The 17,392-nt window shown below is 39.5% G+C and overlaps 1 protein-coding gene across 4 annotated transcripts; it reads right to left on the reverse strand.

The window, feature by feature from the left end:
* Nucleotides 1-173: 173 nt before the first annotated feature.
* On the reverse strand, nt 174-16,785 carry taf4b (TAF4B RNA polymerase II, TATA box binding protein (TBP)-associated factor). 4 transcript variants are annotated; one of them, XM_063891878.1, is made up of 16 exons: nt 16,718-16,785; nt 15,244-15,699; nt 14,776-14,897; nt 14,273-14,380; nt 12,474-12,602; nt 11,986-12,108; nt 11,751-11,840; nt 10,068-10,235; nt 9,117-9,225; nt 8,127-8,205; nt 7,864-8,024; nt 5,691-5,821; nt 3,578-3,703; nt 2,982-3,038; nt 2,679-2,786; nt 174-620 (listed from the first exon to the last, which is right to left on the reverse strand). In XM_063891878.1, exons 2-16 carry the CDS (start codon nt 15,689-15,691, stop codon nt 495-497), a joined length of 2,085 nt encoding a protein of 694 aa, XP_063747948.1. In that variant the 5' UTR covers nt 15,692-15,699; nt 16,718-16,785; the 3' UTR covers nt 174-494. The 4 variants fall into 4 exon arrangements, with proteins under 4 accessions (XP_063747948.1, XP_063747949.1, XP_063747945.1 ...); XM_063891879.1 differs by lacking the exon at nt 16,718-16,785 and adding an exon at nt 16,668-16,712; XM_063891875.1 differs by lacking the exon at nt 16,718-16,785 and adding an exon at nt 15,957-16,711.
* Nucleotides 16,786-17,392: the final 607 nt, after the last annotated feature.

The raw sequence follows: 17,392 nt of genomic DNA on the forward strand, positions 1-17,392 counted from the left end.
CATGAAGCTTTCTTTACAGATTAGACAAAACGTATATCATTTTAATTAGGAAAGTCTGTGCATTTTTTTTACTTCGAACAGAGCCAAGCCAGCCATTTCAATGTTATAAATATATGTTATATATACAGTATACCTCACGTGATGTGTACCAATGACAATACAGGACTACAGGATGTGATAAATTCCATTTCCTTTAATGGTCAAACAATACAGGAACAATTCAACTGAGAATACTTCAACACTGTTCACAGAACACTCAACAGTAGTGTTTCCTACAAGCTCTTGTCTTCTTTACACATATTTTTAAATCATACTCACAGATTCTATAACAACAAAAGCACAGAAGTGCTTCAGGGAGCAGCTGCAACACTCAACAACATACTCAAAATAAATAGTATATAACAAACAGAAAGATATAGATCAAGGTGCAAAAAACAAACTAAAGACTTACTGTGGATAACAATGAAAGCAATTCAACCATGATCAGCAGTAACTCAGAGCATGGCTTTGTACAGGGTGAGAGAACGGTGGAGGAAGCGATCCTGCTCCATACACAGCAGCAGGTCCCTCAGCATGACCCGGGACACTCTCTGTACACACTGCCTGGGCAGCACAGGCACCTGACACACACACACACACACACACACACACACACACACCAAAGTAATGATATTCTTCATTATCATAAATACTTGATTTATCCCAAGCTGGGATTTTTTTAAAGCAGCCCTGCACGGTGAAGCTGTTATTATGGCCTGTGTTTGACACACAAACTCACAACGTTTTGTTTAAAGGGGCCCTATTGTGCTTTTTTCCCCTTCCTGTAGTGTTATAGGTTTTTGTGCATGTAAATGGTCTGCAAAGGCTAACATCCCAAAGTTCCCTACATAGGGTGTTTCTGTCCCATACACTCCTCCCCTTCCTGAAACGCATCCATTGGAGTCACTTGTTACCTTCATAACTTAGTGACATCACTATGGAAATCTTGCATCTCTATTGGCTAGGGCTCCAACACATTGTACGTGATAGGATAAGGGCGGGACATCTCAACCATTGATGGGCTTAACCAATCAGAGCAGACTGCGCTCTGGTTTCAGACAGAGGGTGAAAAGAGGTGCTGCAGCACAGGCAGGATGAGAAAAATAAAGAGCTTTTTGAACATTAAAGCATGGAGACATGTCACAGCAGAGGCAAATATGAACCTTATAATTAGAATATGGTCTAAAAATGTGATAAAAATTTACCTTTTCAACAAATCATTTAACTCAGAACCACTGTGAGAAGCCAAAACTAAGTTAATGCCATTCTAAAATGATGAATAAATAAAATAACATATAATATTGTGTGTTTCCCCGTGTGAAAAGTGAAACATTATTATAGATATAACTACCAAAGACAATTTAATATTTTGTTCCGGCTGTCACTGATTAGCATTTTTATTAAGGACTATTACATGTAAGGGTGATGTTGTCATAACATTTGACAAAAATACATTTAAATCCTCATTTAAACACCTAATGACATTTCATACAGCCCTAGCCCAATAACGTGTATCCACCAGCTCTCCGCCCAAGCTCCTGAGTGAACAGAGTATCAGAGAGAACAGAGCTTCCTCTCCACACACACACGTGCTTCGCTCCTCCACCGCCCCTGCATCAGAGTGAGCTGAGGTAAAGCCTGTGCAGAAGTACAGGAAGCCCTGCGGCTGTGAGAGGCGGCAGACAGCCGGTTCCGCTGGGTAATGGAGTTCAAAGGCAGCGGGAAGTATGTGCAACTAACAGAGCGTCCTTGCCTCTAAACCTACAGCCTGCAGGGCTCGACTTAAACACACAGAGGTAAAGACTCAATGAGCTAAACTCACAGTCTCACTGAGGCTGGCTGTGGAGAGCTGCGGGCTTCCTGTGTGTCTGCCTGGACTCTAGCAGCTCGTTCTATCACCTGCTGGGTTCTTTTCTTCTTCTTCGGTAGCCAGCTAGATAGATATCTCATGTTTTAAGCAATCCACATCTAAACTGGTTGAGCCACATAAGGGTTGTCTCAGTGCAAGAAGCACCAGAGCAGCTTGAGATAGGGATGTTATAGGCTATTATTACACGCCTTCGTTGAAAGCTCAATTCTGATTGGTCAATTTGGAAACTCAGTGGTCTGTTGTTTTTTAATAGCTGCTCAGGTTGAGCAGACCATATGAAGCACACGTTTGATTGTGTTCTGGTTTTGTGTTTCTCTAGGTATTTGTAAGCAACTGTGACGAACACATTTTTTTTTTTTTGAGGAAGGACAGGTAAAATGAGATGTTCTTCTCCCTTCTCCTTTCCACCATGTGCTATACAACTTGTGTTAAGTGTACATGTTTCGTTTTAAAATAACTGCCATGTGTGGAATAAACAAATACATAAATACAGATATGCAACTTGTAATGCTCGCTGCTTTGAGTTCCTCTTTTGACTAGAATTGTAGTTTTTATTCACTCATAACAAACTCATTTTCTCCACATTTCTTATGTCAATTAAACAACACTTCCTGCACCAGGTGTTTCAAATGAAAAGCCTTACACCATTTCAAATGACATAAGAGCAATAAGCAAATGTCTCTGTGAGGCTTTTAAAGTGAAATGTATTCTCATTGCTGACCTCTATTTAAATACTCTAGATATTTTTTTTTTCAACACGCAGACCAACCTGGCCCTCAGGTAGATCCAGAGGCCTCTTCCTGCGGGGCCCGATGGCAGCCAGAGCCGTGAGGTTGGCCTCTCTCTGCTGCAGCTGAGCCTGTTCTGCCTGCTGCATCTGAAAAGAGAGGAGAGACACGGATTAGTGCTAAAAATAGTTTTAAATGAAACAAGTTCAAACATATGTGATCAAGCGATTTACAGACAAGAGTTTCTCAAACGTATACATGTATAATCATTTTTGGGTTATTCAGTTGGCACATAGATTGTGTGGTTGAGTGTTCAGATACTCCAGTAAGAAACACATACACACCTCTTTGGCTCTTTGCTTGAGCAGCAGAAGCTGTGGGTCTTCAGTGTGGGAGCGACTCTGTGAGCAGACATGTTGCGGTAGTAATACTGGAAAGAATAGATCATATAAACTGTGCGGTGATCTAAAATTTAAAAAAAGTAAACTCTTATAATGGTTACCTTTATATCATAATAGTATATAGAACCAGTCAAGAGTTTGGGCAACACTTTTCATTGGAAGGTTTTTATTTGGATTTAGATACATTGTTCCACAAATTGACTGTTAATTGAAAACCATTCCATGTGTCTGCCTCATGAAGCTGATTGAGAGAAGCCAACAGTGTGCAAAGCTGTCATCAAAGAGAAAGAATCTAAAATATAAAACATATTCTGGTTTCTTCAACACTTTTTTGTTTACTACATCATTCCATATGTGTTCCTTCACAGCTTTGATGTCTTCAGTATTATAGAAAATAACTAAAATAAATAAAAACTATCGAATGAAAAGGTGTGTCCAAACTTCTGACTGGCACTGTACTCATCTTGGTTGTTTACATCAAATTGAAAGATGTTGGTATAAGTTAAAAAAGGGGCATGCTTCTTTCTGTCCCAGCTTACTCTGGCCAATCTCAGCAGCCTCTCTCTCTCCTCTTCATCCTTCCTCTTCTTCTTCAAACTCTCCACTTCCTCCAGGAAGCGAAGCTGGGAGCGCACATCGCTGACTTTGGTATGCCAAGAGTCCTCCTGCACACACACACACACACACACAATTTATGGTTCTTAATTACGATGAAGAACACTAATCAACACAACGAGTAAAGTACAGAACAATCAGCAAAATAATAAATATGACAAACAGCTTCAATAACAATAACATATGTCAATAACATCAAAACAATTATATATAATAATAACAATAACACATATCATTATGAGGCCCCTTTCAAGGCCCCCAAGTTTGCCTAATAATGAATAAAATATATACTACTAAAAACAGCAAAACATATACAGTGGGGCAAAAAAGTATTTAGTCAGCCACCAATTGTGCAAGTTCTCCCGTTTAAAAAGATGAGAGAGGCCTGTAATTTTTATCATAGGTATACCTCAACTATGAGAGACAAAATGAGAAAAAAAAATCCAGGAAATCACTTTGTAGGATTTTTAATGAATTTATTTTCAAATTATTGTGGAAAATAAGTATTTGGTCAATAACAAAAGTTCATCTCAATACTTTGTTATATACCCTTTGTTGGCAATGACAGAGGTCAAACGTTTTCTGTAAGTCTTCACAAGGTTTCCACACACTGTTGCTGGTATTTTGGCCCATTCCTCCATGCAGATCTCCTCTAAAGCAGTGATGTTTTGGGGCTGTCGCTGGGCAACACGGACTTTCAACTCCCTCCAAAGATTTTCTATGGGTTTGAGATCTGGAGACTGGCTAGGCCACTCCAGGACCTTGAAATGCTTCTTACGAAGCCACTCCTTCGTTGCCCTGGCGGTGTGTTTGGGATCATTGTCATGCTGAAAGACCCAGCCACGCTTCATCTTCAGTGCCCTTGCTGATGGAAGGAGGTTTTCACTCAAAATCTCACGATACATGGCCCCATTCATTCTTTCCTTTACACGGATCAGTCGTCCTGGTCCCTTTGCAGAAAAACAGCCCCAAAGCATGATGTTTCCACCCCCATGCTTCACAGTAGGTATGGTGTTCTTTGGATGCAACTCTGCATTCTTTCTCCTCCAAACACGACGAGTTGAGTTTTTACCAAAAAGTTCTATTTTGGTTTCATCTGACCATATGACATTCTCCCAATCCTCTTCTGGATCATCCAAATGCCCTCTAGCAAACTTCAGACGGGCCTGGACATGTACTGGCTTAAGCAGGGGGACACGTCTGGAACTGCAGGATTTAAGTCCCTGGCGGCGTAGTGTGTTACTGATGGTAGCCTCTGTTACTTTTGTCCCAGCTCTCTGCAGGTCATTCACTAGGTCCCCCCGTGTGGTTCTGGGATTTTTGCTCACCGTTCTTGTGATCATTTTGACCCCACGGGGTGAGATCTTGCGTGGAGCCCCAGATCGAGGGAGATTAGCAGTGGTCTTGTATGTCTTCCATTTTCTAATAATTGCTCCCACAGTTGATTTCTTCACACCAAGCTGCTTACCTATTGCAGATTCAGTTTTCCCAGCCTGGTGCAGGTCTACAGTTTTGTCTCTGGTCTCCTTAGACAGCTCTTTGGTCTTGGCCATAGTGGAGTTTGGAGTATGACTGTTTGAGGTTGTGGACAGGTGTCTTTTATACTGATAACGAGTTCAAAAAGGTGCCATTAATACAGGTAACGAGTGGAGGACAGAGGAGCCTCTTAAAGAAGAAGTTACAGGTCTGTGAGAGCCAGAAATCTTGCTTGTTTGTAGGTGACCAAATACTTATTTTACCGAGGAATTTACCAATTAATTCTTTAAAAATCCTACAATGTGATTTCCTGGATTTCTTTTTCTCATTCTGTCTCTCATAGTTGAGGTATACCTATGATAAAAATTACAGGCCTCTCTCATCTTTTTAAATGGGAGAACTTGCACAATTGGTGGCTGACTAAATACTTTTTTGCCCCACTGTATATGTTTACAAACATTGACAGTAAAAATAGACAATAAATTCAATCTGTCAAAATATTTATTTTGTGTTGAGGATAAATCCATACTTTAAATAGCGATTTACTTCACATTGCTTTACCTTCAGGGCGGCCTTGCGGTGGTCTGCCATCACGGTGAGCTTCTCCAGCAGCCCCCGCAGACACTCCTGTGTGGCATGAGACACCAGAGCCCCCACCTCCGGACCCACCTCTGTCACCCCCAGACCCTGTCCTGACACAACAACATTCAGAGAGACATCATAGCAGGGGTGTCAAACATCTGGATGACTTTGCAAGGTGTAAAAATGACAGAGAACACATTTAAGGAAATAACCCAACCTTCTTCCCCTAATAGTTCCAACTTTAGTTTGTATGCTGGTGTGTCAGGATTACTACACAGATGTGGAAAAGGATTGGATCATTTCAGGATCTTGACAAGTTGTTTTGATCCTAAAGTAAAATAGGATATTGTTCAGTTCCAGATACCACCGATTAAATGTGTGACTTTGCAGATACACGGTGATCTGAACGTTTTAATGCACATGTGTAACGCAGTGGTTCCCAACTGGGGGTACACGGACCCGTAGGGGTACTAGGGGGGGATTGCAGGGGGTACGTAGAAAGATTTGGGATTGCAATTTATTTCCACTCAAAACAAAATGTAATAAATAGTATCAATGCTTAGGAATCTGAGACCAGCGAAATTAAACCTGCCAAAATGAAACACTGGATAGATATAGATATATTTATATATGTCATAACTTTGGTAAATGGATGCATGGTTAGGCAGCGTTAAACGGAAAACTACGGGTACCGTCGCTGCAGAACCGGGTTTAGGAGAGCCCAGTGGAAAGAAAAAAAAGCGGACAAGACCAAACACCGACAGCTCAGCAACAAATACATTTTTCACGGGTTTGCATGTACATCCCATGATCCACCGCAGCCACAGTGTTAAAGTGAGGCCTACATGGTTGAAATTGCACTTACTTTCTGAACAAATGTCAGGATGTTCATAATGTTTTGTAAAGAGATAGTTAATTAAAATGGGAAATTTTCAGAATGTACTTTTTGTACTGAAAAAGAGGGAAGGAGTTATTTATAGGTTATTATGCTTTGATTTTACTGATCCGGCTCACTTTAGGTCCAATTTGGCCCCTGAACTAAAATGAGCTCATCACCCCTGCATTAAAGCTAAACTTGAGAACAGAAAATGGTAACTTTAACAACCATATTTAGTTTTAAAAATAGTTGATCATACTTAGTGTGGCTTTAATAAACATATGAAATATGATTCTAAATGTTGCCTGGAACCCTTTCCGCACCCGAAACTCAAATAATAATACATTTAAAAAAGAGTTAGGCCTCTGTTGGCTGTTGTATGAGAGAGAAGAGAATCTGCCTTTTGGTATTGTCAAGCTGTCTGCATGTAGCTGATAAACTATAGTATGAAAGTAAGGACCAAGGCACCCGTTTCCTTTGGGGGGGTTAATTTGGACATTGTGGAGAATTATAAGGACGCCTTTTTTAGTGCTGGTCTTTCAACATCTGCCAGACACTTCCATTTCCCCCGTTAACTGTGGGGTTTCCTTGGGAGTTTTTCCTTGTCCGTGCAAGGGTCTAAGGACAGAAGGTGTCTTATTCTGTAAACTGTAAAGCCTCCCGAGACAAATATTAATTTTGTGATACTGGGCTGTATTAATAAACTCTGATTGACATTGCTGAAGGTGTTCTCTAGGTCTGTGGCTGACAGTGCTATCCTGTTTGCTGTAGTGTGCCGGGGAGCAGGCAGAGGGCAGCAGCCTCAACCAACTGATCCGCAGGGCCAGGGATGTTATGTTAACTTAAAATACCTTCATATTTTAAGTTAATATAAATGTTATAATTCTGTTTTATATTATTTACACTTTGATTGGATATTTTACATTAACTTCTCATGTTTATACACATATTTGTATTTTAATTTTTACTTTTAATTGCACAACCTTCCCTTTCCTTTTAACATTTAACATAATATTTCTAATTATTTATTTTCAAATGATAATATTTTATTTATCCTAGGTGGAAATTGGGTTTCATGACAGTTGTGCCATTTAAAAAATATAAGAAGTTGAAGTAAAATATGCAATAAATAATTTCATATTTATTTTATTATTACTTCATTAGAAAAAAGGAGCAACGGTCACAAAACCAATTTCCACCAGGATATTAAAAGTACTGATTAACCTCTTATGGTAAAAATGTTAAATGCATGTTGGGTAGTCTGAGTTCCTGCACCTGTGCGCAGGATGCGGCTGAGCAGTGGGTGGGGGGAGAGGAAGGGCTGGTCCTGGCAGGACTGCACCACCGAGCCCACCACTGAGGTCAGGATCTGAGCGTTTTCCTCCCTCAGGTTCACTCCAGCCATGGAGGCCACGTCATTGATGTCATCGTCTTCTCTGGAACACACAAACGGACGCACATGCACACAGAGAAATGAGATTAAGGGAAATGGACATTCTTAAATCCTTTACACGAAAGATATCAACCGTGTGCATTACTTGTAAGATCCTGAGCGGTCCTTGAATGCAAACTTGGTGGCACAAACCTGAATGAAAGGCTGCTTCAGGGAAAAAGTTCCTGGGAAAAAAACACCATAAAAGAGAGAACAGTATTTTATTTAGTCAAGTCTGTGTCCATGTTGGGTGACAATCAACTTTGCTTAGTTTTTCGGACAAATACAGACTAGTTTGTTTAAATTCCGTGACTGCTGGCCACTTTGAAAGGCGCAATAAGATATCCTCTCCATTTGGTTGTCTTCGTTTGGATAATGAAATCTCATCAGGCGCGTGTGCAATCTACTCCTCCATCTCAATATGCAAATTGAATAAGACACAGTTTATGGGTTTGATGTAGCCAATAAACACAGGAGATAGATAGGAGTATGTCAGTGAGATAATACAATATTTACATGTACTGTACTGCATCCAACGTTTCTAGGAATTATTATTAGTAATAGCCTGAAAGTGATAGTTATTCTGAAGCTTTGTGTAATAAAGATAAGATGATGTTAAACAGAACATGATGCGCACCACAAAGTTACCTTGCCCAGATTTTTTTGACTAAGAGCCGATAATGTTTCAATATTTAAAATGGATTATTCACAATCTTTTCTAAATGTTTATTTACATAACCTTAACCGGATAGCTTGCAGAAAGCTAACGTTTCTATTACATCAAAACTCAGGCACTGAGTCATGCTCCCACACCCCAGGGATCTTGAGTAACTGTGATTGGAAGATATACAAAAACAGAAAACCCTACTCTGTGTGGAGTTACACCCCCATTACAGATATCATCTTAATACCAGGTGGAAATCAGCAGAAGGCTGTAACAAGCTTCAATTTAATGTGAAAATTAATTACATTTATTCTCCTTTTTCCTCTGTCAGACTGTATTCCTTCACCATGACCGTATAGCTGAACTGACGGTTTAAAACGGACACTAAGAATGATAGTCAACTTCCCACAGATCCCCTCCCCTTACTGTTACCTGTGAAGTTTTTGGGGGTGGGTTTGCTGATCTTAATCAGGTCATTTCTGGACTGAGAAAAAGTCACCAACCCAGATGTCAGAGTCACTCCTTGAGGCTGCTGGGTAACCTGCATTTTGCGGAAAATAAATAAAATAAGGTTTAGTGTCCGAGAGGGGACATGTTTTCATAGCCAGCACAGAAACAGTATTTCATTTTGAGAACGTGCCAATAAGGGTCCGATCCGATATTATCTTCCTACATAAAAACAGCTATACGGTGCGCCCTGTGATATCATCATTAAACATCACATTAATGCACATCACATCATTCACCTTTTAAAGAGCTTTGTAAATCCTGCACATCTCTTCCTCACAGTACCTCGTTTAAATCAGCACAGCTCCCACTTCAAATACAGTATATAGTATTTGTCACATTTAAAAATAGTTAATTTCTTATAATAGTCTTTAAATACTTTTTGTTATTTTATTTATTTCATATTTAACTTTTTTTTGCTGCGTATTCTTTTTTCTGTGTCTTTGAGTGCACCAGATACACCAAAGCAAATTCGTTGTAGGTGGTCATAAATCCAATTCTGATTCAAATAAGAGGTGAACTGATCGGAAATCTTTCAGGCGATAGAGATGTGTAGAAGAACTATTTTGCCATTGCTGATTGTTATGTTTATTTTTAACCCTTTTGGAAACATACATCTTAATTTTAAAAATCTTATTAGCCCTTAACCAAACTAACTTGGAATGGGAACACAATCCCCAAAAGTATCTGTTACCGTAGCGTCTTGAGCCTGCTTCACAACTAACTACGCAATGGAAAAGTTAAACAGTTAGCGGGCGAGTTTGATTTTTTGTTGTACGTCATAATCTATTATAACCTGCTGTTGATGTATCCCTCATTATAATTGAGAATGCTGTTCTTTTTCAAATGTACACTCCTCATATGTCATGTGTTTACCTTCAGGCCAGTACTGAGGCTGTGTCCTGTGTCAGTGCTGTTCGGCTTCATGGTGGACGGCAGAGTGGTGGTGTTGTTGTTGTTGTTGTTGTTCCGGATCGTAGTTGAAGCCTGTTGGATAAATAGCTGCGGGTCTGCAGTGAGGCGGCGAACTGCAGGGAGACTTTTCTAGTAGAAATCACAAAAAGTTCCAAACACAAATTCAATTTTGACATCAGAATGTTAAATACATTGTTTATATGAAATCTTTACTTGGAGTTCCAATTTAATTTAATACACTAAACAATGGGAAGAGTTAGGGTAAAACTAGCCTGAAAAGGAAATGGAAAAGTAGCAGGTGATAGCTAAGTCTGGTCCAACTATAATCAGCTATGAAAAAACCTGACTACAATCCAGTTTCATCTTTTTAAACAAGTTACTAATATACAGTTATTTACATACACAAGTGACAGTTGATATGATGTGTTTGACATTTGAACCAATGAAAAGGATTATTAAGGATAACCAAAAATGAAAAGTTTCTAGCGGGATATTTGTGAGAGACATAGGAAACATAAACGCCTCCATTATCTTCAGAATTTGTGAATTTTCTGACCTGGGTTTCAGAGCAGTCAATCAATTTCACTCGCATAAGCAGTCTTCCTTGTGGAGGTGTCATAATGAAAGATGATGTCAACTTAAAAGGTGACATATTATACTGTATTTTAACAATATATTATAGGTCTCAGATATATATATAAGAAGTCTCTGAAGTGCTTTGCTCAAAATACCAAACAGATCATGAATCATAGCATGCCATAAACCCCTCCGTTTCAGCCCTTTCCCAAAATTGATTCTGTGTCTCTAGCTTTAAATGCTAATGAGCTGCTTCTGGCCACGCCCCTTTGCAGCCGTGATTCCAGCTCTCTCCGCCCCCCATCCGAGCACCTCCATGCTAATGGTGAACACTGCGGAGGAGAAGCGTTTCGCAATGTCCACCGGCAGAAACTCAGCGGCCTCAAACAGCCCAGCGTCCGGTCTTCTCAGACATCCTGCTGAAACTGGTGGCCAAAAACACAGAGACACGCAGAGGTTTTGCAGGAGGGGATTCAGGTAAGAGGGTGGGCGGGGGCTTACCGTGGTTGGTTTGTTGCTAATGCCGTACAACCCACAAATGACGTCAAAGATTAATTTTACGACACGCATGAACCCGAAAACTCACCCATTTTCTGAGCGGCTTTCAAACACTCGGATCAGGAGGGAAGAGAGACAACCTTTTTTACTGAAACTTTCTGAGTCTCTTCACACACAGGGGAGACTTTATACTTAGACCCGACTACACGTGACAGGGTAAACTGTATTTATTTAAGGTGGTGTGTGGGAGTTTGTGGAGTTTAAATGGTGTGTTTTCTGTTGTGGTTGAACTGAAACAAATAGGATTGTTGCTTTGGAATAAGCGTGGACTGGACTAAGAAAACCTGGGACGGAGTTTTGTGAATAATATTATTTTAGTTGGACTATTTTTCATGAACTATATATATTGCGTACATCCTTTCACTCACATGGGACTCACTGATCATTGAACTATCGAACATATTATTTTGTCAACGTTTAAAGAGATGTGTTGAGTGTTTTTGTTCAAATGTATTAATTTACCACAGTAGGTTAAAAATACAGTCGGTAACATGTACCCTCTCTGCTCACCTTGAGAAAAGGCACCAAGCAGGACTGAGGAGTCGACTTCAACTCCCGATAGAGCTGCTCTGTGAACTCCTCTGCTTCCAGCTTCCCTTCCTGCAGGACAGAACAAAGGAAAAATACTATTTTCAGGTATTGAAATGCTTTTAAAGCCTAAATGGACGTATTTTAATACAATTTAGACATTAGAAGGTGTTGTGGGTAAAAGCAGCTCCTGTGATGATGAAGAGTAGCGGTGTACCAGCAGACTCCGGACCAGCCCTCGCACGTTGGTCGCCATGTTGGCAGACCTGGAGTCACTGGAGGCCAGCTTGATCAGAGTCACCAGGAAGTTCTTGCACTTCTTCACACTCTCCAGGGTGGCCTGGTGACGAAACGTCAGGCAACAACAAATCTTAATTAAGGCTAACTTGGTAAATTTGTAACACACATCTATAAAAAGGTGCCATTGGTACATTTCTATTCAAGCTCCTCACTGGCTTTGTAACTAAACAGAAGTCACTGCCTCTGTTGCAAAATAATGTCATGGTGAAAGGAGAAACATATCGAATACAGAAAATGCACTGGAAAAACTCCAAGTTGGTGAATGTTTTTCTAAATGTGTTAAAATGTCACGTTTGTTTGCTTTGACATATATTTAAAAAAAATGTTGTGTCTAGTCTACAGTAAATGCTCCAGGTGTTCTACCCAGGTGTTGCTGTTTGGGTCTCTGGGACTGCAGAGACCCACCTGACTAATAATGACTGCTGGCTCCTTCTTGGTTTCTGTGACGACAGTCTGGATACGTGGCTGGCACCCCCGTTCAGACACAGCGCTGATGGGCTGCACTACGGCTGGTTTGGGAACTACACCAATAACCTGAAAAACACAATCCATCACATTAAAGGTCTCCTATTATGCTATATTTCAACAATATATTGTAGGGCAATATCTATACAAAACTTGTCTGTTTTTTGCTCAGAATACCAAAACAGATCACCCATTGTAGCATGTCTCATACCCCTCTATTTCAGCCCTGTTCCTGAAGTGCCGACTGTGACTGTCGCTTTAAATTTGATCTGATCTGAAGCTGGCCACGCCCCTTTGCAGCATCATGCAGCTCCCTCTCTGTGTAAGTTTTCTACCAGGAGAAGATACTCCGCTAAACGCTGCCGTGATTAAACCACATATTATCTTCGGTTGCCTCATTACCTCATAACAGAAGCAAATCTGGATCAGCTCGTTTGTACCCCCGTTTTTAGATGTGGGTTAGGAGGAAAAGAGAGAGGGTTGTATTTTCTGACACTTTGTGAGTCTCCTTACACACCGGGGACACATATTTACTGTAAGTATAAAATACATCAAGTGCATTTTGCATAATTGGAGACCTTTAAAACTAAAAACTGCTGCATTAAGTAACTAATGTTCAGCTTACAGCCATGAATCTACTGGTTAAAACCACTGCTGAAAAATTAAATCTCTTCTAGATCTGTGTGTCATTGTGTGTCAACTGGGATGTAAACACTGACAGGTTGACTTGAGTCCTAATAGAACTTAAAATGAGTCAGTTTCATTTGTAAATAGATACCTGCCCTTAAATAAACTCTTATTAGTTTTAATGTATTTACATTCCAGTACAACTTCACCATGATCCGCTTAATAGGAGGGTTTCGGACCAGCTCCAACAGAGCTTTGGTATTCTGTAGGTATGACAAGAAAGTAGATGATTACACCTTGTACATTTAAACCTACAGGACTTGTATGGAAGTTAAGCAAACTGTTTGGGAGGGTTTTGTGTTGCAGCAGCATAATACAATACAAGGCATAGAAAATAATTAGAAATAAATCTAAAAGAAGAAATAGAAACAAAAACAAAAACAAACTGGCATTAGAGAAAAGATATATATACTGTTGACTATTAAGATAAATAATCTATAAACTGTAAGACAAGTAAATGTATTGCTGAAATGAAATACAAAGCAGGATATTATATACATAGTAGTGCAAAGAATGGAATATTAAATAAAATACAATAGTGTAAAGTGTGAAAAGTGAATGTTATGTTCCAGTTAACAAGAGAGGCTATGGAGCAGAGAGGTGTCTTCCAGCCAGAGGTGAATTGTTATCAAATTAAAATGTATTTATTAAAATGTCATTCTAAATGTTATCAAAAGCACAATGTGGACTAGTAGAACATCCAAATTGCAGCAATAGAAATGTTTAGTAAAAGAGAAATCTGTGAAAATATCTGAATGAAGTATTGTGGTCTTGCAAAGAAGTCCTACAAACAATATTTTGCAGAGCTCAATAAAAACAAACATATCGCGATATCTGTAAAAATAATTACCAATTTGTTCTTTCCAAATCATGCAGCCCTAGTTCCAACTAAATTCTGGTGTGATGCTCCACACTCATTACAGCAAGCTGTCAATTATTATTTTGTCCTCATTGTCGTTATTTGTAGCAAGTAATGTTGAAATGCAGTAAAATGCACGTGATCAAACCATACATGAACTGCTGTCAGTGACGGTAAGAGTAAAGCAGCCTACCTTCACCACAGCTGTCTTCTGGACCTGAGCAGGTTGGAAATTGGGAGGAGCTGGCAGCCGGATCACCGTCATCTTGTCATTACTCTTATTTCCAGCTGCGGCAGACACCTGAATAACAGAGAGCGAGTTAAGACCACACAACTGAGGACGTCATTTGCCCACTTCAGAATCAAACTAGTGACTACTCATTACTGCAATCACTCAAGCTCCACTTTATACTTATGTCTGTCAAAGTGTCTACATTTCATCATTTTATCCTATAATGGATATGTCTGTAAAATATTCATACAAGACCTTGAGTACTGGCCAAAAGCGTTTTGATACGTCAAAGAGACATTTTATAGTGGACATTTCCTCGAAATTTGAATAAATTCCTTCAAGGTATTCTTGAGATTTACGAACTAAATAATGGAACAGACTTATATGCACAACTTGGAAAACGTATTATCAGTGAGCCATAGATTCCACCGGCCTGGAGGAGCGATCAGCAGTACTCCAAATACCTGTGGGACCAGTATTTTTGGTGCTTGACCACCGACGCCTCTCGGTGCCTGATGGGCCTGTGCCAAAGCCTGCTGGGATACCAGCATCAGCTGACCACTCTCGCTGCGGATCAACATCATACCTGCCGGAATGACAATCTGAAATCACCAACTGCAATTAACTGACGATTTCTCCTGAAAAAAAGAGTGCTGTGTAAAGTATGTGTGTGTAATTATGGGAAATAATGTAAAATATAAATTACCTTTACAAAAACACAGTGTACTACATGGAAGTCTATTAATGGAAGTATCCAAATTGAGAGACAGAGCTAGTCTAGAGAATCCAGATTAGTATAATCTATAATCAGATTAAGATGAATGAATATGTGTTCAAACCTGTTAACACAATTTATATTAATACAAAAGAGGACATCACCAACCAAGGCCAAAATGTGGTCCACAAGCAATGGTTTGTTGAGGCTAACTCACCTGGTGGTATCTGGATATTGGCAGGGAGCTGTGTGGAGGTAGTGTGTGGCATCCGGGGGGTCACAGTGACTGGCTGAGGACCCGCTGCCCTGGGCACAGTTATAACCACCGTCCTTCCTTGAGTTGTGGCCTGGGTCATGGAGGCCACCTGGCTCAAAGCTGCTTTTGTTACCTGTGGTTGGATTTTAGCATTCACTCCTCCTGAGGTCATCACCTTTGATACCACCATGACAGAGGGAGAGGACGTGTGTCTCGCTGTCAGCACTGTGGAGGAGGAGGTTTGGTGGACTTGGCTCGCGGAGATGATTTTAGGTGGGGCAGAGACAGTGCTGGCTTTACATGTGACTGGGACCTGTAGAATCTTTACTTGTGCAGAGTGGTCTCCGTCCACTGCTGTCCCACACGACTCCAGCTTTGGGGGTCCAAAACCCACTTTATTAGTGGACATAATTGTTTCTGTAAAAAAAAAAAAAAAATTTAAAACATAATCCAAGGAATGACATAGATTATTCCTTTATCAATTGTTAAATCGTTATGCTATGCTACATTTTCCCAAGCTGTAGGGCCTACCCCTTTAAAACATTTAAAAACCTAACCGTAACATTAGGCTCAGAGGTGGGAACAGTATTCAGATCTATTACTTAAGTAAAAATAATAAGACTACACAGAACAAATACTGCAAATTGTGTTTAAGTATGACCAGGAGCATGTACCTGAAGTACAAGGAGTAGAAGTACACATTGCAGACAAAAAATAGATAAAACAACAAAAAATAAAAAAATAAAAAAGCAGCAAATCTCTATATTTGACTTTTTTATCGAAAGTAAAATCACTCAGAATGCTCTTTCTTTTGATAATTTCGTTATTATGGTTAGACTTGTTCCTTAGACATATTAGTTCTACAGTAGTGCAACTGTTAAAATAAGTTAGTGGAGTAAAAAGTAGAATATTTGCCTCGTACATGTTGAGTATTAGTATAAAATAGCATTACATGGATATACTACAAAAAAGTACTTCCATACAATACTTGAGGATATATACTTAAGTTACTTTCAACAATTGAAGACTAACGTTAGCTAAATTGACATTAGCCTACAGTTGAACTATAACGCTAGCTAACGTTAGCAAAGTAAAAATGGGGAAATATTAGATATACGTATACATTGATTTCTGTCTTATGCTATATCGTCCTACAAACTAGCGTGAAGTATTTCAGCTTTACATAAGGCCAGGTTGGACATTAACAAGTTCAAAATTATACAATAGCAACCAAACATAATGTAAGCGTGTGCTATTTTAACGCTAGCAGATTTTGAATGGAGTTTGGCGTTATATATCTGCGGCAAACACACTTTTTGTGCAATATTATAGTTATGAATCCGTTTGGAAAAATGGATCAAATTCCATCATAAATCAATCCTCACAACTGATTAACTGTAGGAGAAAAAGCGAAGTCAGTCAATCACGAGCCCACCTGTTGGATGTGTTTTCGGTGTCGCGTGAGGTCAGCGGGGTACATGAACTCATCAAGTACCAGTGCTGCATTTGGGGAACACAGGAAAGATGGGCACACCATGAGTTGCTAAGGCTAAAAAAAATTCTTAACCTATTTTATCAAATTATGTGTGATATAAAGCAATGTGACAGAATGAATGTGAACTGAAAAATGATATTTACTCCAAATATAATTTCATTTAATACCATTAGTCTCTTTGATGTAATATTTTCTCATCTATAGTAGGCCTAGCACATGAACAAAATTAAACAATAGTTACATCAAATTGTTATTAATCTTATGTTGCAACACGCACACACACACACACACACACACACACACACACACACACACACACACACACACACACACACACACACACACACACACACACACACACACACACACACACACACACACACACACACACACACACACACACACACACACACACACACACACACACACACTTTTTCAAAGATCTAAATATTTCGGTCCCTTTTAAAAATTGAATTTATACTACCCGCTGCTTTGCAATCTTTCCAAAAAAAGAATACACACTATCCAGCACAACTATGGCCAAAATGAAAATACTGTTTATTTTTTAATAGATTTTCAGCTCACAATTGTTTATTGATGTAGGCTAAATGACAC

Source organism: Eleginops maclovinus, chromosome 9 (genome assembly GCF_036324505.1).
Source record: "Eleginops maclovinus isolate JMC-PN-2008 ecotype Puerto Natales chromosome 9, JC_Emac_rtc_rv5, whole genome shotgun sequence".
NCBI lineage: Eukaryota > Metazoa > Chordata > Actinopteri > Perciformes > Eleginopidae > Eleginops > Eleginops maclovinus.

Bases quoted from the DNA above. Each gene is read 5' to 3' on its own strand.
- taf4b (XM_063891875.1), bottom strand. From the start codon at position 16,206: ATGTACGAGGCAAATATTCTACTTTTTACTCCACTAACTTATTTTAAC. The intron at 10,236-11,750 runs GTGAGCAGAGAG...GATTTCTACTAG, and splicing joins GCTTGGTGCCTTTTCTCAAG to AAAAGTCTCCCTGCAGTTCG. The intron at 8,025-8,126 runs GTAATGCACACG...TGTGTGTTCCAG, and splicing joins GACCGCTCAGGATCTTACAA to AGAAGACGATGACATCAATG.